This window comes from Acomys minous (assembly GCF_964271855.1).
Source record: "Acomys minous genome assembly, chromosome: 15".
In the NCBI taxonomy this organism is placed as follows: domain Eukaryota; kingdom Metazoa; phylum Chordata; class Mammalia; order Rodentia; family Muridae; genus Acomys; species Acomys minous.
Window position 1 is genome coordinate 36,755,128 of NC_140497.1, and position 26,342 is coordinate 36,781,469.

Sequence of the window (26,342 nt, forward strand, 5' to 3'; positions counted from 1 at the left end):
CTTAGCCTAACTAGGTCTGATTTTAAAAGTTGTGTTCAAAAGCTTGGCTTGTCTCTTACACCTCCTTTTCTAGAGTGTGGCAGTCTCCCTCCCCACAGGCGTTCCTGGGTATCCCCAAGTTCCCTTTCACAAAGGCAAGGCCTCAGCCAGCCAACTGAAGTTAAAATGCTAGCTGCCCAGGTATATTTTACTTGCAGCAACAGCTGTGACCGCACATGGTCCTATTCCTCGCTGCCTTGCTAATGACAAGCTCTTCTTCCTCACTCAGGAGGTGAACGTCCAACTTTTCAGATTTAAACTCTTCTTTCAGTACCATGAGGTCAGGATCTATGAGAGACTCCTCACAGTTTTTATAGGCAAGGTTGAATCAAGCCTGGTGTTTGTGTGATTGTCTTGTCTTAAAAGTATAGAAAGAGGAGGAAAAAAAAAAAAGAATAATATAGCAAGTAAACAATACTTATACCTAAGCATCCTGTTCTTTAAAATGCAAAGCAATTGATCTCACATTAAAGCAGCCCAGGGCTTTCAATCGTCAAATTAAAAATGCACTAATAAAGAGATAATTTAATATGCAATTTCATGCATTAATAATTAACTGAGCAGTACTGAACTGCTAGATGAAAAGCTATGGGAACATAACTAATGAACTATCAATGCCAAAACAGACATCATAATAATGTGAGACTTTAATAAATCATTTATTAAATGGCTACAAACGAACTATTTTGTTAATATCTAACAGGTAACCACTAAGCTACTTATTCATAGATAGAAAGCAGGGGCTTGAAGACAATTAGCTTCACAATCGCTGAAGGTCAAGGCTTGTCGATGAGTCCCTGCCCTACACGTTTTAGTGCTACTGCCGGCCTAGGTTCCGTCTATGCCCTCTCGTGGCTTCTGTGTATCCCTGTAGCAGCATAAGCTATAGGACAACAGGCTAGCAGAAGACTATCACCATCCTGAGGGTCAACGCTCCCAAGTGCAAGAAACTCAACTTAAAGAGACGGAACTGCGAGGGACACCGTTTGGTACTGAGTGTAGGGGCCAACTGCTGCGGTTTAAGGCCACTTTGAATTTCTGAAGCTATTTGGGATCTCGATGTGAATCTTGCATATCTTAAAATCTCACTGGTGATTGTAAAAGGAGCAAAGCTAGTTGTGGAAAAGTAGAGCACATGATAGTACCGGTTGTCTCCAGGAATAGCGAATAATAAATTCATCAGAGAAAGAAAATACATATTTTTGTGGAAGCAAGAAAGTGCCTAGTGATTTAAAAAAAAAGCCACCTAATAAATAAAAATTAAAGCTAAATTGAACTATGTAGGATGAGGCAGAAGATCCTTTATCCCTTCTGTGCTAATTCATAGAAACTGTAAATTTACAAATTACTGAGATTTCACAGATTGTTCCAGGTAAATTTCACGAAATATTATCTATATTCACAGAGAAGAAAAAACAAAGAGGTAAGTGAAGGAAAAAAAATCTATATCCTTAAGTCTCCAGAAATGGCTTTTATACTTTATAGCTCATGACTTTTAAATGATAGGAAAATGATTAATAAACAAGAGTGTGCATAAGCTAAGTAAGTGATATGCTAGATCTAAGGAGGGTTGAAGGCACACGCCAAGTCTGGATGAAGTTATTAATAAACCTGAAACTGAGCTTGAGAATCATACTCAATAGGGGACCTTAACTAAAAAAGGAAAAAAAAAAATCAATGATAAATAAGACTGCTTCTTCACCTCGAGAGCTCCAACCAAGTGAGACTATTAGAGAAACCACAGTAGCACCGCGTCGGTGCGGTGTGAGGTTTTCACTTCCCAGCTTGGGGTTAGCACCGAGTGCCTGCAAGTTGAAATATCATTTCTTTTTATTAGCACCACTGTAAGAGGTGAACCTCGGTTAACGAGAAGAACTACAAAGCTGTGCTCCAGGTTAGGGGTTGCTAACAAGATACACAACTGTTAAATGAATTACTCTTGCTACTTATTAGTGAGATAATATTAACTGCCCGCCCCCCATATCTATTCACAGAACGATGTCATTCCATTGATGCCTCATTAATGGTACCGCTTTAAAGTGGAGGAAAAGCTTGGTAATGCTTCCCTGGGGAATGGTTTTATACACGGATAGGATGGACCGTCTTCTAAGCAGCTACTTTGCTTCTGAAATTCCATCCACTCAAAATTACTACAAGGGGAATAACACGGGTGGATCTTATCTTTTTCAAACTTACTCTAAATCCCGCTGCCAAAATGCACGACTTCAAGGAATACTGACTCTCTCATTGACGCTTTCGGAGGCTTTTGTGTTACACGACATCACTAAAATTAAACACGTTTCTGATGATTTAACTCGACATATTTCATAAATCTTTGTCAAGACAATTATTGTCAACTACAACGCAATTATCCATATTCAATTTGATGACTCAACTGGAAAATTACTTTTTTCCTAATAAAATTTGCAAAATGACAACAGTGAATCAGTGTTGATTAGTTGCTCAGTGGGTACTAATTAATTAAGCCAGGTAAATTTAGGTCTGTGCTAATAACCTTGGGGAAAAATAGCCCTTATACCTGTTTTTTGTTTGTTTGTTTTGTTTTGTGTCTTGGATGAAGGGAACTCTCCTGTTTGCCTACTTTTCTTTCTATTTTCTAATTTCTCCCAGAAGAGAATAACAAAATAAAACAATAAAGCTCAACCACTCTTGGCCAGGCACTACAAATAAAAAGCAAGAATCCTTTGTAAGCTTGTTTAGGTCAACAGTAAAAGAAAAGACAGGATGATTTTTATTGTTTGTTAACTACCAGGGAGATCTTCCTCATCACTCCTCCTCAGGGTGGAATTGGTAGAGATCACAGAAGTGACTGCAAGAAATGACAGTTTATCCATCACGAGATGCCTTTTTCACCTAGCGGCTCATTTAAGCGCTCAAGGTAGCCATGGGCTCTGCATTTGGCATGGTGGGGAGAGGGGCCCTCTCTCCCGGGTCCAGAGTCCACTATTTTTGAGCTTCTATATGGTGACAATTCATTTCCTCTGAGCCTAATAAAAAGTTAGTGAATCACAGAAATAAATGGCAGGCATGGTGGGATAAGTTCACTGCCAAGCTGCCCAGTAAAGACGAGCAAGGAAAAACCTAAGCCTTTGTTCACACAACACAAAGGAGCCAGTGACTCTCCAAGCGCTGTCCAAAGAAAGAAACGGGGAGTTTTATGAAACAGCAGACATTAGCTTGGGATAACTTTGATGGTGTTTTCCTGGGAGCAGACAGCCACTGTAACCTGGCCCATGTTAGAAGTCTTAATTTGAGAACATCACTGACTCATACACTGTTAGTATGTTGGTGGTGGTATGAAAAGACTGAAAATAAATAATGAAGGAATAGTTGGGTTTTTGTTTTTTGGTTTTTTTGGTATTTTGTTTGGTGGGTTCCAGATAACTGCTTGTCTGGTGACAACCAGAGAATGGAATTATTATAGGGATTCTGTTCCTTATGAGGAAGGATTGCCTAATAGAACTAAAAATGAGCAGATGGTGCCTTCACCCAGAAGCTCGTTCATCGTGGGCTCTGAGCATTTCCTCAAGGGCCCCAAAGCCCTCTATTTTGAGTGTCTTTGAAAATAAAGCTGGAATAAGGTTTAAAGAGTGAGCCTGTGCCGGGCGTGGTGGCTCACGCCTTTAATCCCAGCACTTGGGGGGCAGAGGCTGGTGGATCGCTGTGAGTTCGAGGCCAGCCTGGTCTACAAAGTGAGTCCAGGACGGCCAAAGCTACACAGAGAAACGCTGTCTCAAAAAACCAAAATAAAAAACAAACAAACAAATAAATAAATAAATAAATAAATAAAAAATAAAGTGAGCCTGCTCCCATGTGAGGAGTGAGAGGCACTCAAATAGTAAGAAACCAAAGGTATTATTGCTAGGTCATCTGACTTAATCTTAAGTATTGGACCTTATATCGGCTGAGGGAGTCTGGAACTGATCTGCAATTCCACACGACCACTGAGTAAAGCTGCCCAGGACCAAGAACCACTGTTTATAACTCCATCCAGTCTCTACCTACCTGATAGGTGTAGCTGTGGAAAAATAAATAGCAGTTGGGAATAGTTTTGCTGAGGTGACAGGGTCTCACCTCTCACAAGGAGCAAAATGTGTGAAAAGATGAAAAAAGTTCACTGAGTCAGCAGCTAAGAAATTTCCAACAATCTGGAACTGATCTTAAAAAAAGGCAAAACACTTGGGATATAATTATGATACATTTCTCTTAGTGAGGAAAGTGTTGGGACAGTTTATTTTTGAATCGTAGAGGCTTCAAAATATGCCTTGTTGACAACGGTAGTAGTGCACATCCTGCCTGTGCACGGAGCGATCTTAATGATCAAGTGATGGGAAGACGTGGGGGGTGGGGTGGGTGGCGGGGGGGGGGGGGGGGTTGTTACCTGCTTTCCAGTGGTACATTACTGCCAAGGACCCAGCTGTCCTGCAGCTGGACGGACTCGGGTGTGGTTTGCAGCTCGGCGGGCAAAGCAGCCGGCGGGGCCGGACTCTGGTTCCTTCTATTGGTCAGGGAGTTTCTATTGAGAGAAGTGATAGACGGGTGATGCTGTGCAGGGTGCTGCTTGTGGGAAGGCGGCAGAGGCTGCAGGGTAGGTTGCCCTTGGTTGTTTGCAGGTTGCTCTGCAGAAGAAGAGAAACAAAGGGAAAACTCATTATACATTTCCGTGTGTGCGTACGTATGTGTGCATATGCACCGCCACTTTCCTGCAGAGCCGCTGTAGACAAATTGGAATTAAAAACTGCACAAAACCCCACAACCTAACATATTTGCATATTATTCTATTAAGCGAGTGCTCAGTGACATTCTCAAAGACCAAGTTTACCCTTGATACGCAAAGTTCTAATTAATATACAACAGATGGCAAAATTGCTTTTGGTTTCAATTTGTTTCAGATTTTTTTTTTCATCTGGTTTTATTAACACCTACAGAAAACAACATCTGACAGTTCCTGTAATGTGCCTTTAGATTTCAGCTTTTCTTTCTTTCTTTTTTTCTTTCTTTCTTTTTCTTTCTTTCCTCCTTCTTTTTCCTTTAAGAATCCGAGCCTGATATTAAATGGGTGATTTTGGCAGAACACAAAGGTGTTTGAAATGCATATAATCCCTGTAATTATTTAATGGAGTTTTTAAAGCTTTATTTAACTGCAATAAATTATTACAAGCTAGTTGCTAAACAGCGGTAGGTTGCTCTAGTTTGCTGCATCTCAAACAAGGCGGCTCGGTGCTATGACCCACTAATAGACGCTAAGCGTTCAGTAGCAGAAGGCCACTCTGTGAAGCAGATGTTGTTTCATGGGTACTTAACAGACTGAATCACATCTGATTACAACGTCAGAAGACTCATATACTTAATGACCGTTACATCCATTAGAACACACACAGAACAGATTTTCCAATTTCACAGGATGCAGTACAACCAAAAAAAAATTTTTTTTTTTTGGACTGAGTCATAGGTGACCAGAGCGACTCTCTCCATCAGAACGGTGGCATGGTTTGTTCTAAACCAGAATCATAAGAGGCTCCACGATTTCAAAATATGAACACAATACTGCACTGTGACTCTGGGATAACTCTCTAGAGCGCGTAAATCATCTGTTAAAAACCCCAAGTCATTGTAACATCGGAGATCTGCTTTGCATGACTTAGCTTTGGAGAAATATACTACTGAATTGACAAATACAGTGTTTTACCAGAAAGGTGACTCCTTCCTTTCATGCCAACCTTGTCTTCCCCCACACATAAGATGCTTAGTTATTTATTAAATATAGTTCAAAATGCAACATAATTTTAAAGTGTCTCATTAAATCATGCTATTAATATAAATGCCTATATTAAAAGAGAAGAGGAAGCATAGCAGCCATCTTTCATAGACTATGTAAAATCCAGCAGCGATTATTAAGGTAAATAACACAGCCACATACTGTAATTCAGGCTGTGTAAGAAGGATACACGATGTGTACGGAACAGGGCGGACTGTACTATCAAACCTCTTTAGCAGTTAAGCAATAAATATGGCTCCTCCCACAGCACACAACATTAGTGACTATTACATGTTTCTAATGGTGCCTAATTGCCCCTACCATGTAACTTAATAACCAACAACTCCTTGCTCTTGAAATAAAAGCACAGACAATACCTAAATATGCAGACGCAGAGTGAATTCCTTGACAACCTCTATTCCTGAAGTTCCCCACACTAGGAACCTCAAGCATCATCTCTGACTTAGTGCCTTGGTGGTGAGGACAAACGAAGGTCGAAGTCTCAGTTAAAATGGAATAAGCTTTCTGAAGGACTATTGGGGCTGAAATGGTCCAGACCTGGAACTCATTCCCAACACAAAGCTTTAAACAGTCTAAACCCCGTGGAAGATTCACGTAATTAATTAGAGCTGTCCTCCGCAGCACCAGAGCACATGACGAAGTTTCTTCACAGAAAGAGAGCTGCAAGGCACCGTTTGGAGAGCTGCTCATGATGTGTCACGGCCAACAGCAGCTATGAGAGCGAGGAGTGGAGGGAGGGAGAGAGAGACAGAGAGAGAGAGAGAGAGAGAGAGAGAGAGAGAGAGAGAGAGAGAGAGAGAGGAGTTCAAAGAAGAGGGTGGCAAGATTTTGCCTAGAAGGCAGGAGGGGCCAGACATCTCCATGTTTTTTAACTTGGCACCATCCAAGAACAGAACTGCACTTTACACAGGATTCACAACAGGCATCCCTCAACTCTCCTGGGGAAACAGAGGCATCTAAGAGTTGGAATAACAAAGTTAATGCTTTATAAGGAGGCACGAAACATCCCTGTAACGTATGACCCCAGGGCAACTCTAAAGATTCAATGAACTCTACTCAATCGTCCGTTTACTGCTACATTTGGCCGTTCATCCCCCACACATAAACTATGCTTTGCGTTACAGGGATGTGCTGGGTCAGTGCCAAGTGAACTCACGGTATAAAGGGTGAGATAAAAACGTATAGATGTGAAGACTGCTAGTCAACGCTAAATAAATTTAAGACCCCTGCTATGTTATCTGACTAGGTTAGTTCACGATTCTTCTTAAAAACGAATCAAAACATAACCATTAAGGAAAACTCCCATTAAGGGTCTCAGAAATGTGCCGCTACGAGTTTCCCTGAATTCAGCTGTTTGATTTATATGCGTTTGGGAAAGACCTACCGGGCATCACACAAAGCAACAGTCCTTCTCTGGTTGTTTTCATAATGCATTACTGCTGTTGGGTTTGGCTGCACCGTCCTCAGGAGATTATCAGGCAAGCAAGGTCCCGATGCTGAGGGACCTGATCTCTACAGACCTGAAAGAGTCTGAGTGGGGCAGCCAGGTTTAAATCCCACAGTATCTCATGGGCAGCAGCAATATCCACGGACTCAGAATTCACACCAGGCCCCTAAGCTTTGAGCAAATGGGACATAGCTGGAGGGAATATTTATCTCCAGCAATCTCTTCGGCATGGAGCAAGGATATAAATCCTAGCAAGATGGGATAAAACTAAACACAGCTAGGAAACACGGCGGAATAAAAGAACAAAAGCGGGAAAGGTATAAAGATAGATCTAGGGCTACACGGCTCTCTACATTTTTAAAGTGGCATAAGAATCTGGCTGTCAATATTCCAGTCTCCAACACAAAGAATAAATACGATCAGTCACGTGATTTGGAATACTTTTAAAAGCCAAAATATTTGCCTAAAACAAATGTAAGTATGACTCAGACTGAGAACAGAGAAGATTCTTTTTTGGAGCCTGTAAAGAGTCACTGAGTATCCAGAGAAACATTTAGGTCCAAGGTTCAAAAATGGACATAAAGTAACAGAGAGCGGTGTGTAGGTGTGGAGCTTATTAAAATGCTTGAGAATCTAACTCAGGTGGGGTCTTCATAAGAACAATGCAGGCCGCAACCTTAGCCTTTGCGTTTGAGCTAATCCACTGAGGGCAAGCTTTGCTCAGACTTATAAAAAAAAGGTTTTGGATATAAGGATTTGGAACAAACAGACCTCACATACCACTGAGACACAGATCTGAGGGGTGCCACTGTAATTCTGAAAACTTCCAAATGGCATCCTATTGTCTTTCAAGCCTCCAGATAGCCACAGAGTGAATGTGGTGTCTAGTCACAGAAACTCCAATGCATGGGGCTGGAGAGATGGCTCGGCAGATAGTTAAAAGCGTGTGCTTTTCTCTCAGAGGTCCTGTGTGCAGTCCCCAGCATGCCTGCTAGACAGCTGCCAGTTGTCAAGAGATCTGATGGATGCCTCTAGGTTCATGGGTCCCTAAAGTCACATGCATACACCCCCCGACACACACACATAATTTTAAAATAATATAAGTAAATCTTTAAGAAGGAAGGAAAGAAAAGAAAAGAAAAAAGAAATAGAGGCAAAGGCAGCCTGCCTGCCCGCCTGCCCTGGGGCTGGAGAGATGGCTCAGCAGTTCAGAGCACTGACTGCTCTTCCAGAGGACCCAAGTTTGACTCCCAGCATCTCTGTGATGGTTCACTATCATGCCTACCTCCAGTTCCACAGCATGCAATGATCTCTCCTGGCCTCCGTGGACACCAGGGATGCAAGTGGTACTCATATACATGTAGGGAAAACATATAAAATAAAATAAAAACATATAAAACAAAACATAAAAAATAAAAATCAACAACAACAACAACAACAACGGAAGTCCAGCACACATTTGGCAAACTTTCTCCCAGGCACCTTCTTCATTCAACTTCCCTCGGGTTACAATTGTTTTTATCTGTTAAAATAGTGTCCTTCCTTTTTCTACATGCAAATCCCAGTTGCATCAACCTCTAAGAAAGGTTAACACTAGGGATTTTTCTAGGTGGAAATCACATAATCCCTTCTCTGATTCTCCTTAGAAAGTTACCTGTTCTTTGCTCATAGTTGCATTTACTTTCCTCTTTGTACTATAGTTATTTCTGCAGGTCTTGTGACCCCTGTAACTTCTCTAATTCAGCTCTGAGCTCATGCTATATTCACAGGTTGGTACCTTGCTCAACCTCCCCTCAGAGACACTTCCTGAGGTGGATGGGAACAAACACAGGGACCCACAACAGGACAACATGCAGAGTGAGAGACCTTGGGACATTTCAGTACTAAATGCGATGTCTCCACAAACTCTTCTGCTCAGGGCTCAGGGATCTATGCAGAAGAGGAGGCAGAAAGGTTGCAAGGGCAGAGGACGACAGACAGATGCCGCCATGGAAACGGTGTCCAGACACGAAAGACTAAGGAAGGCAGGAACTCACGGAGGCTGTGGCAGCACACACAGGGCCTGCACAGGCTCAGTACAGATGGGGTCCCAGTGCAGAAAGAAGGGATGGACACAAATTCCCATGCCTAAGAAGCTATTTGTAATTGGTAACTGCTAGGAATGGGGGGTTGGGGGGAAATGAATTTTCTCCTGTGGCATGTCACTGGGTGTATCACCCACCCTCCAGGGCAGGCCCCATGCCGGGGAGTAGTTGTGGAACACAAAACTGACTCTATGTGCTTTTTTGCTTGGATAGTTTTTGTCTGATTTTTTTTGGGGGGGGGTGGTTTGTTTGTTTGTTTTTTTAGAAAGTGAGAGAATGCAAAGGGCAGAGAAAGAACATAAAGTTGAATGGGAAGGGAGATAGGGAGAATTGTGGGAGGGAGTAACAGGATCTAAACACATTATCTATGTCTTTTGGGGTGGGGAACGACATCCTGAGGGAAAACCAAGTCAGACACGAACCTTGTCCACCATGAATACGACAGTCAGAACAGGTCAGCTCACTCAGTCAAGTGTATCTGAAGGGAGGCTGGGCATCAACAGGTTAAAAAAAAAAAGACATAAAACCTCATACAAAGGTCATAGGAACCAAACATAAACCAAACTCTTGCCCTTTCTATCAATAAGAACTTTGACCTTGAGTCATGAAGTTAAACTGAGTGACTTTCCCCTACTCTAAATCATAGCAAGGGGGTGGGGGGTGGGGGAAGGAACATCAAATGCCTGAACATAACTGGACGTTTTAGACTGAGTCTTGCTAGGCTGCCCAGACTGGCCTCAAACTGATGGATTCAACTCATCCTTTTTTGTCTGCCTCCCGAGAAACTGCACCGGTGGGGGCGAGGTCACACCTCCAACCCCCCAGCTGAAGTGAGCATGATGTGGAATCTCTGTGTGTGAGTGTAGGTGTTTAATTGAAGGACCCGGCTGTTGCGCCACAGCGCTGTGTGCAGATTTGTGGCAGCTCCTCCGTGGATTACAGGACGAGCCTATGTTGCTCTGGGGCCAGAGTGGAAATGGACTTCAGAGCGGAGAATCTGGGAGAGAAAAACAACGCCTGCATGAGGTGAAACACCTTTGAGTGACATAGGCGCCTGCACGTGTGTGCATTCTGCGTGGCAGCAAGTGAAAGGTGAGTGTGAGAAGAGGAGAGAGGAGCAATAAGGCAGGATGGGGGCTGACACCTGTGCCGAGCAGGTGTGCACAGCTGGGAAAGAGTCGCCACAGTTCCTGCAACTGTTCTGTCCCAACTGTTTCCTTCACCGTTTGTTTCTTCTCCTTCTTCCCAGGATGTCTGTGGCAAGCTGCCTTGCAGGGGTCCCCAGGGAAGACATACCCTCATTTGAAAGGAGCTGGCGTACTGTGCTGGCTTAGAGGAAAGCAAATCTGCAGTTTGAGGAAAGCGTGCTAGTCTGTGGCAAAATGAAGAAAGACAGAGGGGCAAGGGAAAAAGTGGGGAGACGGAAGACGCCGGGAGAGGAGCTGGAGGCAAGGGAATACTGTGTGAGGATTAAAGAGTACAAAGATTTTCTCTCTTTTCTCCTCCTCTGGTAGCCCAGGTTGGCCTCAAACTCTCCATACAACAGGGGGTGACCTTAAAGTCCCAATTATCTTGCCTTGACTTTCACGGACTCACAGGCTTTTGGGACCACACCTGGTTTTACATTTACATTAGGACCGTGATGCTCTGATCACCTCTGTTGGCTCGTGGGGCAGAGGTGGGGTGGAAATCTGTGTTTCTCTACCTAAAACAGATCCACTCTTGCTTCCCTCTCCAGTTTGATCTCGACCTTCTCCAAGCATCACAGGACTTGGCTCGGGATTCCCCACCTCTTACAACGGGTCATCATACTGAAAGCAGGAGAAGCTAGCCATCCGCTTTTCTGCATTTTAAGACAATACTAGCTTTGTCCCATGAGCAGTCAGGTAGGATTTGCTAGCACAAAAAAATCAAGAGGGATGGACGGCTGGGCTCTGTCTGTCTTTCAACGGTTAGTGTGTGAAGGTCTGAACCCAACTCGGCAAGGTTCAGAGGCCGGAACTGACTTCCACGACAGTGGAAACAGTCAGTTATAAATAAAACAAGTGTTTCCTTTTCCCCAACGGTCTCACTTAGATTACAGATAACTCCCTACTTCTTGACAAAGGCAAAAAACAAAACAAAAACAAAAACAAACAAACAAAAAAACCAAAACCAGTTTGCAACAATCTTCCTTTTCAACAGGGCGGGGGTATGATCAGAATACATGTTTAGAGCCATGCTACAGCCTACACAGAGGCCACATCAAAGCAAGAATTCATAGTCTCTCTGTGCCTTCCACCCTTAAATACTGTATTAATGAGATAGATCATCATCCAAAATGGCGCAGTGCAAATCTGCAGAGAAAGACAGCGCTTCACTCAGAGAGCCACTTTCACACAAGCCTCAGGGAGGCCAAGCGAATGAATGTGAATTGTCCATTTAAATGCCCCTGCAAATGCCTCACCGAAACACAGCACTGTTTGAAAGTTTTCGTTGCCATAGGTTCACATCAGACAGTTACATACTCAAATGAAAATAAAAACTCTGATTTTCATGTAAATACACAATTTTCTTCTCTCTGCCACCCATACAATTGATTGAAAGACTGCTTATATAGAGATGTTTGACTATAAAAATCTTTGATGGAACACATAAGAAGCTTCCCAAAGACTCACCATGACAAGGAACAGTTACGTGAGTGTGCAGAGATAGGCTGGTTTTCTACATTTCTGGGATCAGGAAAATCTGTTTTAATTTCTTTAGAGTTATTCTTCCACGTGAGGACTTTTTTTTTTAAAGGCGTGATTCTTCAGATCTTTACTTTTTTTCGGGGAGGTCCACTGTACTTCCTACTTACGGTGATGTGACAACACCCCGGGGTGCTGGTGCAATGCACCGAGTACTTTTTTGATTACTGTACTTAGCACAGCCTTTGTGCTGTTTGCCAGGCCGTGTGTTAGGCAGAGGGCAGTTGGTCACCACAGCCCTGCAGCTGACCTAGCTCTTCACTTTAGGTGACTGATCACTGAACCTGGAAGAAAGGATGAGGCGGAGCAGAGGAGACAGAGGCAAGCCTGGGAGCGCTGGAGCTGCCACTGTGCCTCCTTGAGGTGTGTGAGTCCCTGGATCCTTCTTAATGTACATGGAAGAGACCAAGGGTGATGCCTCGATTGTACCCGAGACCCTAGGCAAAGCTTTGAGATGTGACATGTTCTGTTTCCAATGGGTAGAGGATGAGGAATTCGGCTCGTTATCTGAAACGTTTAAGGACTTAAAATTTGGAACATGAGAAATAGACATTATGAAAAAGGAACAGGGGGGGGGGTTGGGGGTGGGCAGGGGGTGGGGAAGAGGGAGCTTAGCCATCGGAGTTAAACTCTCCTTGGATGGTTTCCAAAGTGTACAATAAACAGTTACAGAAAGTAACAATTGATTAGAGAATAGACCCAGGAAAGTCACCCAAACAGTGGCAGAATCGTAAAGAAAAATTATTTACCAAAGAGTATTCAAAGACAGAAAAAGAACGGCAAGCTCAGTATGCATCCACTAAGAACTCCAGGAGGACGGGACAGAACTTGTCTCAGATTTCCACTGCCTCTTCTAAAGTTAGAAAAACCATGCTTGAATCTGCGATGTTCTACAAAAATGACTCCTTCTTCTCATTTCACATGATGGTCTCTGCTTTTCTTATTTGATATTAGGGAACAGCACAGGAGGATACATTTTATTTAGGAGGTAATGCCTCATGACTAACACCCACTTCTTGTCAGTGTTCTATTGCTGTGAATAGACACCATGCTCCTAGCAACACTTAGAAAAGAAAACATTTCACTGGGGCTTCGTTTGTTTGTTTCAGGGGTTTAGTCTATTGTCATCATGGCGGGAAGCATGGCGGCATCTGCCACACCCACTCCGCTAGACATGGTGCTGGAGAAGGAGCTGAGGGTTCTACATCCGGATCCAAAGGCATCAGGAAGAGAGACACTGGGCCTGGCTTGGGCTTTCAGCACTCTCCAAGCTCCCAGGAGAGGCTTTGGTAACCGTAGGTGTCGACAAATTAGAAATCCTATTCCAGATACCTAAAATATTCATCTTTATATTTCTTTTGCTTTAGAACCACTTACGGTACCCAACTCTGTACTAATCAGAGTTCTGTGGAGTAACAGAAATTAGAGAATGAATCTCTCTGTACGTAAAGAAGGAATTTCTAGAGTGACTTATAGGCTGTGGTCCAGCTAAGCCACCAATGGCTGCCTTTGAATAGCAGGTCTGAGAGGCCACAAGGCTGGGTGTCTCAGCTGGTCTTCAATACACATTGGAATCCCGAAGAAGTTGTCTCTAATGCCAATAAAGAAATGCACTTGTTAGCAGGGGTAAGAACAAGCTGGCAAAAGAGGAGGGAGGGAAGAATGGGAGGATACAAGGGATGGGATAACCATTGAGATGTAACAAGAATAAATTAATAAAAAAATTTTAAAAAATGTTATGTGTGTAAAATTAAGTAAGTACGCCAAACTTTCATTACTTTGTCTATTTATGTAATGAAATAAATATATATGCCAAATAATTGCTTAAAAAAAAATAAAAAAGAACAAGCTGGCAAAAAAAAAAAAAAAAAAGAAGGCTTCCTTCTTCTATGTCCTTTATTTATATAGGCGACCACCAGATAGTGTGACCCGGATTAAAGGTGGACCTTCCCACCTCACACAGCCACATAAGAAGTGGAACTTCAAAGGACTGAATTAAGAGAAACCCCTCACAGGTATGCCCAGTATGTGGGTTTTAGTTAATGCCAGATGTAGCCATTACAAGTTCACCTCTTATCAACTTGACAATCATATCGCCTTATGCCACACTAAATTTTCAAGTGAATACAATAACCAGGTTATAATACACACCTAGCATGATATAACTATCCCACGCATAGTCAGAAACACATTACACATTTAACCAAGTCATGATTATGCCAAAGATGATATGGTGCTAGAAAAGGAGCTGAAGAGTGCTACATCCTGATCTGCAGGCAGAAAAAAAATGGGCCTGGTGTGGGCTTTTGAAATCTCAAGTGCCCCTCCCCCAACAAGACCACACCTCCTAGTGCTTATAATCCTTTCAAATAGTGCCACTCCCGGTGACTAGGCATTCAGATACATGAGCCTGTAGGGACCATCCCTACTCAAACCACCATGTTTCTCTTTGATGGATCTTACTCTGGCTTTTGTGACTGGAGCTCAAATACAGTTCATCTGTTAGTGCCCTAATAGTCCAGTGTGTGGAAATAAGTGTAAATGTTTGTCTTGCTGGTTAAAGTAATTCATCTGGCCATGTAATTATCACCAGTAATGCCATAGACATATTATCCTCTATAGAATCCACAGTTGTGCATAATTATTTCTAGCAGAAACACACACAGAACATTTCCATTGTGTATGTACAAAAAAATAGGATTAAGAAACATTTAAAAGCCTATGTGTATTTTTGGGGGGATATTTGTGTGCTCACCTAAAAATTTAACTTATCTGAGAATAAGCAAAACAGAGAAAAGCTGTCTCAATTTTGACAATAAAGAATTGTTGGCATATAATCAATAAATGCTGTTCTCTCTCCTTATTACCTAATGAGCATTTGATTTTAGTGCAATTAACTTTTATTGACTTTAAGTGGAGTATACAGTATGATATAAATAAAACACATTTGCAATATGGGTCAAGACAGACTGGAAGGCAACTGAAAGCTGTATCATTATATGACTTAGGAGAAATGAAAGCAAATCAAATATTCCCAAGAGTGCAGAATATGTGATGCCTTTCAGAGAACATATTCTTTATCAAAGAAAATGTCTGGTACAAGCAGGAAGATATTAGGAAAGGATACAGGAGAAACAGGGGTGAATATTTGCTCCAGTTAAATGAAATTCAGTTAAATAAATTAACTCCTAGGCTTCATATTTTCTCTCTGTTTTTGTTTGTTTGTTGTTTGTTTTTAATTGGGGGTGGAGTGAGAACCAGAAAGGGTCTTAAGCTAAAGCCTGAGAACTTTCCGTTTTTAAAATTCCCTATTTTAAGTATTGTACAACTCCATCTTGAGACATGTTAGTTCATTTTTTGTTAAAACAGAAGAAAACAAAAAGCCCCACATGATTATCTTCAGTGGTAAATGTAAAACATTTCAGATGTGTAATTTAAAAAAAATTATCACTTTAGTTTGAATGGGACTATCACAAAACTCTACCATAGTATGTTATAAATACATTATTTTCTGTGATGAGTATTAAAAATATCTTCACTTAAAAATAAACTCTGCTAACATTGGCAATAATCTAATATCTTACTATCTTTACCTATAGTAAAAAAAAAATCACATTGCATCGGAACTATGTTGTTATGATTTAGGTGGGTGATGTGTCCCTCAGAAAGGCTCAGTGGTAGTGGTACTGTTGTTGTGAGGACACTGGGTCGAGAGGACACCCACTGTTGAGCTTAATGGCCTATGGGAAGGTGAGGCACACTTGTGGGAGCTGGGTCTCTGGGGGCAGCATTTGAAGGGCACACACTGTACACTGTCTCTATCCACCATTCCTGGATGACAAGGTAAGCAACATCCTCCCACCATGAGGCGCCACGGGCCTAACAGAAACCCAGCTAGCTGACCAAGGGCTGAGCCCTCTGTAGCCGTGAGTCAAAATAAATATCTCCTCCTTTAGTTGTTTGCTCACATCACCAAAACGTACCTAATGTCAACTTAACCCGTTTCAACAGCGAAATCACAAGTAAAAACATTTGCTGAAAAAGCCAGGATGCTCTTCAAGCTCATAAGAAAAGTGGGTCTGGGGCTGGGCATGTAGCTCACTGGCTGAGTGAGCATGTGCAAGGTCCTGGGTTCAGTCTTGGGTGTGGGGGAGGGTGAAAAAATCTAATGAACCAGCTGTCGGAAAAGGAGATTCTTCTTTATTGGAGTCTTTACCTGATTTTTATTTCTTAGATATTTCTGCAACCACAGTATGGATTAAAACACAAACTCCCTCGTGGCTGCACTGAAATTGTTTCCTAAAATATCTAACTTTGACACTAAATTTTATTTTCCCTAGAATGTTGATAATCGTTTGTTCTCCGCAGTTGAGGCCGTAATGTCTCTTAAGGCCCTGAAATTGAGTTGAATTTTCTGTTTAATAATTCTTTCCAGAGCGTGGGGATTACAATTGAGACATAATGTGAATAAATTATAGTAAAGAATTCTTCCCAATTATGTTACGGCTGTAGGCAGAAATCCTATGTTATCGTGAACACTGTTGCTTAGATGCTACACAGATGCAGCGCTCTTCCATGGAGCTGTCACATCTTTTCTGTTCACGGTATATGTACTGTGCTGAATGACTCCATGGAAACCCTAATGATGTTCTTTGTTTTAAGAGTAAGTTGTCACAGTTGAAGTTTTCATGCGAACCTGCTGCTCTCTCTTTTCGGATGCTAACGTCTTGGGGGACACAGTGCAGTAAGAACACAGATCTAAGAGACAGGAACGACCAATGGCAAAAACTAGAACACACATGCAATAAATAAGGCTGTATCCACGGCACGGAGTGTAAAAATGTGAAGCGCTGTTAATGGCTGGGCAATTAATTAATAAAGTTTGTAAATGTTGTATTTACATTGTGTATACATATCTGTATACCTATACATTGTGAGGGGTTACTTTAATTCAAAGCCTTAATTTGGGGACTTTTTCGTTTAGTTAAATAAGATAATTTATTCTCCCCCTTCCCCCCCCCCCCCCCCCCCCGCAAGACAGTGTTTCTTTGTGTAGCCTTGGCTATCCTGGACTCACTCTGTAGACCAGTCTGGCCTCGAACTCACATACTAACAAAGTTTTAGGCTTATGCTGATATGCTCATGGTGGTGGCACATGCCTTTAATCCCAGCACTCAGGAGGCAGAGGCAGGCGGATCTCTGAATTCGAGGCCACCCTGGTCGAGAGAGAGAGAGGGGGGGGGGCGCGAGAGCGCCAGGGCTACTCAGAGAAACCCTGTGTCAAAAAGCCAAGCGAAAAACAGATAATTATTTTCTCAATCAAGGTCTTTATTAATACACTACCTTAACTACTAAATTTATAAACCATACAAAGTCCTGAAAGATGGAAACGGTGTTATCAAGAGGAAACACCATCTTGTCTTCAGCGTTCCCTGGCTGAAGCTTGCCCCAGCTCTAGAGTCACACTTTCGAACGGTGAATTATGCACTCTGTGCATTCGTAGCTTTACTTTCCAAATGCAAAACATCTGCAGACGTAAAGACGAATGAAGCAACGTCATGCTTTACGGCATTTACTTGGAAAATCTGATCAAGACGGATGCCTTCAGCTCATAATTCTTCAGTGTCACGTTGTCATGGTTCCCATCAGCAAGATGTTTTAAAGGCTTTCGATTAATATTGCATGGCCAGAACTGAAATTACATCCTTTGTCGTTTACTTCTTAATGGTGCAAGTGATTCTATCAAGTAGTGTTTTATGAAGCGTGTGTGATTTTTATTGCAGGCTGTTTCCACAAATCTTTTTCAAGTTTTTTTTTCCTTTCCCTTCAAAAAGATGGTTTAGGGTTTAACAGTAACTATCCCCCCTTTGTTGAAAATCATGGGCTTTTAAAATGAAGTGAAACTGGTATTGTATCAATAAAAGATTTCTACTTGACTCTGGCATGCTCCACTTTCTACATGATTATTTGCACAGGTAATCTCCTTTAATGTAGCTATTTAGGAAAGTCATACCATGACATGTAAGCCTTTTATCATTAAATATGTCCACTGTTTGCCTGGTATCGAAAGTATGTTATGTCTGAATCCAATATATATTAATTCTGAATAATGACTGGGCTTGTGCTGCCAAGGTTGTACTTTTAGAGTATAATATAATATAATTTAGGAAGAAGCTGGTATTATCAATAATTCCAGTAATTATGAAACTCAAACACCTCATTTTCATGTATTAGGGGCCGAGAATCTCTGTATTACAGTCATACTAATTCACTAATTAGTAATTACATGAAAGAAGGAGACAGTTCTCTTTGGCTTTTGTCCCTTTATTTTGAATATTAAGCCAATTTCCTTGGGTCGGGACTCTCTCCCTACTGTGCCTTACTTCTCTAGTTTTGGTTCCTTTTAACTGTGACACTAGTAGCTGTGGACAGAATATGTCGCTAAGGTCTTTTTCAGTTAAAAAAATTCTACAGCACATTCCTAAAACACACATTTTTAAAGCTTTGTTGGCTAATTCTAGTCTGAAATGTTTGCAGTTTATCGAATATAAATCTAGTCATGATAAAACAACTGATCAAAACTATTAAGAAGGACAGTGACCAGGGCCTTATTCTGGGCTTATCTCCCTTGGGCTTTGTCTCCATAGCCCATGCAAGACACAACTGGCTATGACCTCAAAGAAGATGATGCATCAAAGAGCCTCGTAATGGACATGGCTTCAAAGGTGGGAAAATAGCCACTGGGCAAAATGTCCTCGTTGCTGCCACAAACAGAATCTGCCTAAAAATGGGCTACTTAGATGCAGGCAGAGTCGAAGGCTGCACTCTGCCAAGTCAGGGTAAGCAAGTCCTCAATAGCTCCTGCCCTGCAAACAAGTCTGGCAGAGATATTAGGCCAGAAAGCTGAAGATGAGGCTCCAACGTTATAAAGTGTTTTGGGTGACAGGCAGTAAACTGTCTTAGGTCAATTTGTACATTTTGGAAGCTGCTAACCCACACTGCTGGTTCACTCAGGAGTTTTATTCCTTCTCAAGTCTCTGAGGGGCATTGAAGACAACATAGTATAGTTTTATAATCAAGCTTAGTTGGTTAGGGGATAAGATAGTTTTAGATCAAGATAAAGAAGCTAAGCTATTAGAGTTGAGATAGGATAAATAATGAATCTCATTCGGAAATTTAGACCCAACAAGACAAGAAAGACACTTACTTCAAACGAGACGAATGCAGATGGCCAAGTCACTATGAATGTAACATGTATAGAACTCATTATTCTCATGATTGTCACATGGTTCTCCCTGCTGTACGTAGTTTGTTTTATACATGTTTAAAAAAAAAAAAAGATACATCTGGCTACATCTCCCGTCCCGCGAGTTAGCCACGGTCTTGGGGGATCTTGGAAAAATGTGGCTTTTGCCAACTGTGTCTAATATAAAGGAGAATAAAAGTATTAACATTAAGACTGGCATTTTTATCCAGCCTCGCCTGCATATTATTCATCTTGCTTGGATAATTGCACATTTAAAATTAGAGGCTCTTATCTGTTCCTAGACATTAGGGAACCACGCACATGTAAAAGGCTCTTTGGATTCCATTCCCCAAGGAGCTCGGGGCCGTTCCCATCTCTTCTTTAGGGAAAAGCCACCTCTCCCTCCGTGTTTACTTGGATCCTTTCAGCGGCATGTGGTTCACCGAAGGAATGGCAATAGCTCGCTTTAAAACATTCTCTCCATTAGCCAGAATCGATTTCTTAAAGCATCCCAACACGTGTCCATACCCAGTATGTAACAATTCCTTTAACCCCTGGTACTCAAACACCACTGTGTGTTTAAAGGACAACCGTCCTGACTCACACACAAGCAAAGGCACTTATATATGTTTCCCCTCACTGCCTTTGGGGTTTGGTGTTTCTTCACTAGAAGCAAATTCAATTACTTAGCAACAGCAGAAAGGGAGTTACTCAAATTCTGGGTTCAAGGTAACTATATAGATCTTTTAGTGCACCAGCCAGAGGGAGGAAATTCCCTACGGAAGATGACGAACACCCAAGCTGAGTGTGTGAGTGAGCTCGCCATACATTTTCACAATTGATCTCAGTCACCTTAAGCGGTTGTAAATCATTTCTGTTCTGCGCGGGGAGTTAAAGTTTAGGGAAATGGTGACAGCTGGCAGTGGCCACCCAGTGCAATTTCGAAGCTCTCGAGAACAGTCAATGTGGTTATCACTTTTGTTTTGGACCACATGACTGAGAAAAAGAAGGAGGTGTTAGTTTTAGATAGGATTGTAGAAAGTGAATTTTAAGTTGAAGAACAGTGTCAGTTAGCTTTGACCTTGAAGTCAGCAGACTGTGAGGGAGTAAAGGACAATGTGGCCCGCACAAGCCACCACCACCACCACCAGTGAGGACACAACCACCTTTCTGGCACAGGGAAAGATGCACTCGAAGAGAGGAATGCTGATGAGACAGTGATTTGGGAATTCTTTTCTAATTTTATAAAGAGAGGAATACTTTTAATATGTGAGTAATGTTACATATTTCGCTTTAAATTTTTCTGAAGGTAGCACATCTTTTTCTTTAGAAACAAAAAAATCACACACACACACACACACACACACACACACACGTCTATAAAAATATAAAAATACTGATAAAAAAGAAGAGGTTCCTGGATCTGATCCCCTTTCCTGTCCTAACAGTCACATTGGGGCTGGCAGGTTATTTTACAAAATACTCTAAGAATACTTGGAATGTAAGCTCATCCTTTCTGGAGTTATACTTATTAAATCAAACAGCCCTGCACTACACCACACCACAGGCCATCTTTGGTCATCATTACTTATTAGTAGCAAATATGTGATACAGTATTATTAAAAGGCTTTTTTTTTGTTTACAAACAACTATTTACTCTTTACATTTCTAACCGACCAAATGAGGCCTTGATTATATTTTGGTAAGATGATCAAAATAGCCAAGTGATTTCATATACTACATTCAAAATAGTACCTGTTTCTTTCACAATAGTTTCCCTTTTTCTGTTAAGTTAGCACAGGTAATTTAAATGTGCTAACCTTATATACATTGTAAAAATAGAGAATTAGTACTGATTAAAAGTATAATTTATATTAACATGTTTAGCCGTGTGACTCTGAATGTCAAAGCAATTAGAGGAAGCACACCTTAAATATACAATTTGACTTTTAAAATATTCGCCAAAATGAAGTGACAGTCAAATGCAATTAAATGATTATTCCAGCAAGAGAGAAGGTATTCTAAAAGAGAATACTAATTAACTTTCAAACAATGAATTTTTGTAAAAACTCGTCCCACACAACACATTATTACACATAAAAAAAAAAAAACAATGAAGACTGACTTCAGAAGCATTCTTTACATTCAAGATGTACCGCACGTGACTGGCAATCAAAGCTGATTCATCAGATTTAGCAGGAGATATTCCCCGAGCCCTGAGCTGCATCAGATAAGTTCCTCAAAGGGCTAGGATGTCTGTCATGCCTTCATTCATGCTTGCTGCTCACAAAGATTAGCATCGTGCAAACACTTTCTGATTTCCAGTCTGAAATATGAAGATTTATGCCTCGGCAGAGCTAATGGAGCTGTCAAAGAAAGAAGTTACACTCTCAGGAAATGGTCACGTCATCAGCATCTTGTTTCCATCCTAACTGAGAAAAACAAAATCTTCGTAAGGAACTTTGAAAACGTTGTTGGTAACCGAGCTTCCCAATGGGAGCTTTCAAGGGGTACCTCTTCAGAGACTATCATCTGAGGTCACAGACAGTGAAGGGCACGCACATGGGCTGGTGGGGTTCACACACACATTCCTTCTAGCTCTCCAGCCCCCCTATATTTAAGACTGTTGAAGAGCAGAACAAAAGACAAGAGCCAAGCTTCCAAAATAGCATCACCGCACATTATTAATAGCATCAAAGTAAGAAATGACAGCTCTCAAAAGGCAACTTTTGTCTCCTCTTTAATTAAGCTCCTTGGGCTAGGAGGTGGATTCGAACCTCTTTTTTAGATATTAAAAAAAATGTCAAGTCGGAGAGTAAGATTTAATTTCTGTCCAAGGCACGTCCCGAAGCACAGTTATGTCCTACTTACAGCCGAGGCAGCAGCTGCCACAACAAACCTGCCCATCATGCAACGGCCTCAGAATAACCAAGGTGCAGCTGACTTCTTCTCACAGGTCAACCCCTCCCCCCCCCCGCCCGTAGTAGTGGGTGCCCATCCATTAAGTTTGAAATGAGAAGGAAAACAAAAATTATAATGCTTTGAATGTTCCAATTAATTTCACTTGTCTCATACCAGAGGCACCAAAATAACCTTGCTTTAAGATAAGCTAGTGTGCCTTTCAAAGTTCTGTGGAAAATACCAATTTCTAAAAATTAATCTAGCAATCCATCCTGGGGGTGGGGGTGGGGGTGGGGGAGCTCTCAGTCCATAGATACAACTTAAAAAAAAATCCAATGTAGCTGATGCAATGTCATTATTCCAACTGTAAAAAAGTCTGAAGGGAAAACATATTTCTTGTCTTCTGAATGTAATGTAAATGATCAATCTGTCCCACGCTAAATCCTTCATCTCCCCCTACGCTCGGCCCAACACATCCCTTCTTTCTCTGTTGTATCATGTTTCCCCTGAAGTCACCATATTGTGGCGCAGAGCTTGGTGGCAGTTTTGACTTGCTGTCTATGGTCCTTTGTATCTGATCACGCTTGGTGCTTAGTCTATTCTAAGTGTGCCTCAGCCGCACTTCTGTGTTTCCATTGTACGCCCCTTCTGCGCCTTACCATCCTGCCCTCGTCCTACTAATTCCCCCAAATAAAGAGTCAATCCCTGTCTGCTGAGTAGGTATGGGCTGTGTGTAAACAGGCCGACACCCCGCCGAAACATACTCACGCCGTTCTGCCCCAACACTTCCTCTTTGCTAATCTTATTCTGTCTTGTCTCAACAACGGTTTACTTCTGCCAGACCACCATGCAAATTTTATTCATGAAATAATGTTAAAGTGCTATGGAACACAAAAGAAGGCTGGCCCTCAGTCACAGTCATAGGGGAGGGGAGTAAGGGGAAAATGGGAGGGAGGGAGGATGCAAGGAATGGGATAACAATTGAGATGTAATACGAATAAATTAATAAAATATATTTTTAAAAAAGGAAGGCTGGCTTATTAGCCTAACTGAGCCCACCTTCTAACTGAGGGTACAGACCATACAAGCTCAAAGCAGCTGTAACACACACTTATATTTCTAGCAACTTCAGAAAAGTATTTTAAGGGGAGGCGATCAAGAACGGTTGTCTTGTATTTGGAATTAGCTGGCAGAGTTAGACGCGCAGGCTAACGTTTAGCTAGGCTTTCAAGTGAGAAGAGAAGGGTCACTCTTTAAGGTGGTGACCATAGAAAAGGTGGTGTGGGTCAGTGACGACAGCAACTTAGAAGGCAGGATTCCAGATATGCAGAAATGAGTGCAAGTGATGGCGTGAACTCCACGTGGAAGAGTTTTCTCTTGGGTGGAGTCTCCTCAAAGAGATTTATTTCGAGCAGAGAAGTCAGAGGGAGATCAACCCGAGTGATCTTCCGGGGCACGCACGCGGGCCCCCTGACAGCAGCAGTTTGGCTTCGAAATGCCAGCCTTCTTTTTTGAGCATGAGAGGCAAGACATCTCACTGGGCAATGGTTTATTCCTCCACTCCACAAATATCTATGAATACCTTTCACAGCATGAAGAACACATTAGTTAAAAACAAACACATACATTAAAAAAAAAAAAAAGTGCCCTTGTCGGGGTTTACATGCTAGCCTGTGAGGGAAAGGGGGAAAATACACAGGAAACATAATAAATTACGACACAATAACATAATGAATAAGTCAGCAAAGGGGAATGCGATGCTGATAAAATAAAGTGGAGGCAGAGGTCGGGGGTTAAGGATTGCTAGGAGAGAAAGCTATTGTAAGCTGGTCATGGAAACAAGACACCTTGGGAAGATGGTATTTGAAAAAAGACTTGGAAATAAGAGGCAGAAATAAAATGAGTACGTTTTGGACATGTTGATAATTGTGTAGAAATGGTGATCTTCTCTGATATCAATGCACGCAGTCTCAGAGAATTCAGAGTGAAGAATCACAAAATATTACTGAAACTGGATAAAACGAGCTCTGTTATTTACGTGTTTGATAGGCATAGCTGTTACGGTTAACATATTCCCTAAATTTGTGCATTTTCTTCTGGGTTAAATGAACCTTCAGTATAAGCACATCCACTGGATTGCTGACGGCCCCCATGCAGTTTCTAAATTCAGCTGGTAGTCAGCACACAAAGGGAAGGGAAGGGGAAGCAAAGCCTAGAGGAATCAAGCAAGGAACGGCCAGAACACATCCAGAACTCTCTCTTTCATCTTTTAAAATGATGTTTAAGTTACAAAGTCTCATCTTTTTATTCCTGTTTATTATTACTCTATCACTCTGGAAATCACAGGACTATGACATCTCTCTTAGAGTTTAATCCTGAGATCCCCCACCCACCCACCTGCCCGTCTGCACCCGGAAGTGTTTGCAGTGTCTCTTTTCTTAACTAGCAAGGCGCATCTTTACTTGTGACCATCCACAGCACTGACTGAAGAGTTACTACTACGCGCGCCTCTCCACGGTAAAATCCTTTCGGTCTCGTTCTGTATTCAACATGTTTTCCATATATGCCATTCACAGTAGAAACAGACGAGGCAGCAGCAGGGGAAAGAGTCGCACCAGGAGAGAGATTCTGTGCTGATTTCTCGAAACTATACTCACAGTGCGGCAAGATGGGGTGGAAACAAGTTAACCCCCAAGACCCTACAGGATAGACACCCTACAGGCAAATCTCACACACGGTCTAAACACAAGCCTGAATGTACTTCCGTTTAAAGAAGGATTTGTTTTTGCTCAACACGATGCTCTACCACAAGTAGAAAATAAGCTAGCTGAAAGCTAAACTTTTCCAGTACAGGTTCAATTTATGATAGACAGAGGAAACGGAGACAGGCTATTTCAACCTAGTTACCTACTCTTTTAACGCATTACTACTCTTATTCAGCAACGAGACTCATAGGAACCCCATGTATTTCTCCCTTGTAATACAGTGCCTCGTCTGAAAAGGATTTCTTCCAAGGAACTCAAAATTACCTTATTTTGATTCTCTAAAATATCAAAGTATGGTAACAAAGTAGTACTTTTCAAGGACATTTAGAGTAAATGAATATGTTTCTCTCTATTTTCAAGTAAGAAAATTAGAGGCTTAAGTCAAAGCACTGTAAGTAGACAGTGAGCTTTTGTTCTTTCCCTTAGAGCTACTAGCACACAGTGTTTAAGCTTTTCAGAACTGGGCGCTGCAGACTAGTGCGGCAGCTACTTGTCTCAGTAGCTGCTCTGTCACAGCAACAGAGACATGTCCCTTCCTTCAAGAAGTGACCACTTCCGTGCTGCACCAAAGAGTCTACTTCTTGTCCCCCCCCCAACTCTCTAAAAAAATACCTGAGATATTTACTATCTGGCCTTCGGGGGAAAAGTTTGCCAATGATTGGAATGATTGGTTTCCCAGCTGAGTATTCCTTAGCCAGTTTTCCTCAATAGCTAACATCTAGCAAAATAGCGGTCATTGATCATAATCAAATTTCCAGTACACACACATGCATGAGAAGGAATATAAGCATGTTGGCCAGTTTGCACATGTTATTATAAGAAGGGCCTTTTCTTATCCTTTATAAAGCAAAAACTGGTAAGAAAGGGAAGTGTTGAAAAAGTCATGTTAGCCTCGAGGGTAGCACAAGTTAGGGACAGAGATGTAACCAGGGTAAGTACACTCAGATTTATGAATGCTTTGCAAAAAAACCCCCATTATATATGTATATATATGCATATGTACACACATGCATGCACGCACACACACATGGCTTTATGGGTGTGAGGAGGAAAAATTCTGAGTCAAATAAACCAACTTCAGTTGTGTGTAAAAGTTCTTTTTGAAGCACATATTGTTGAGGATGTCTTCTTCTACCTAGTCAATGTTGCAGAGGGCAGATATGGAAAAAAGTAGAGCGAGGAGGAAACAGTGACAAGCAACAAAAATGTAATCAGTGTCAGTTGGCTCAGAGGCGATCTGCTTCTATCATTGGAAATTACACCAGAAAGGTAAAATAATAAAATTTTGTGTGTTTTCAGTCGAAACACAGAACACATACTGGCCATAAATG

General features: G+C 41.7%; 1 protein-coding gene across 18 annotated transcripts in view; it reads right to left on the reverse strand.

Moving 5' to 3' along the window:
• Positions 1 to 26,342, reverse strand: part of TENM3 (teneurin transmembrane protein 3) — a 2,605,219-nt gene that overhangs the window by 183,720 nt on the left and 2,395,157 nt on the right. For all 18 annotated transcript variants that reach the window (XM_084760481.1, XM_084760480.1, XM_084760467.1 and 15 more), the window contains one exon: positions 4,442 to 4,679. In XM_084760481.1, the coding sequence (XP_084616607.1) occupies positions 4,442 to 4,679 (238 nt within the window). The remainder of the gene's footprint in view (positions 1 to 4,441; positions 4,680 to 26,342) is intronic.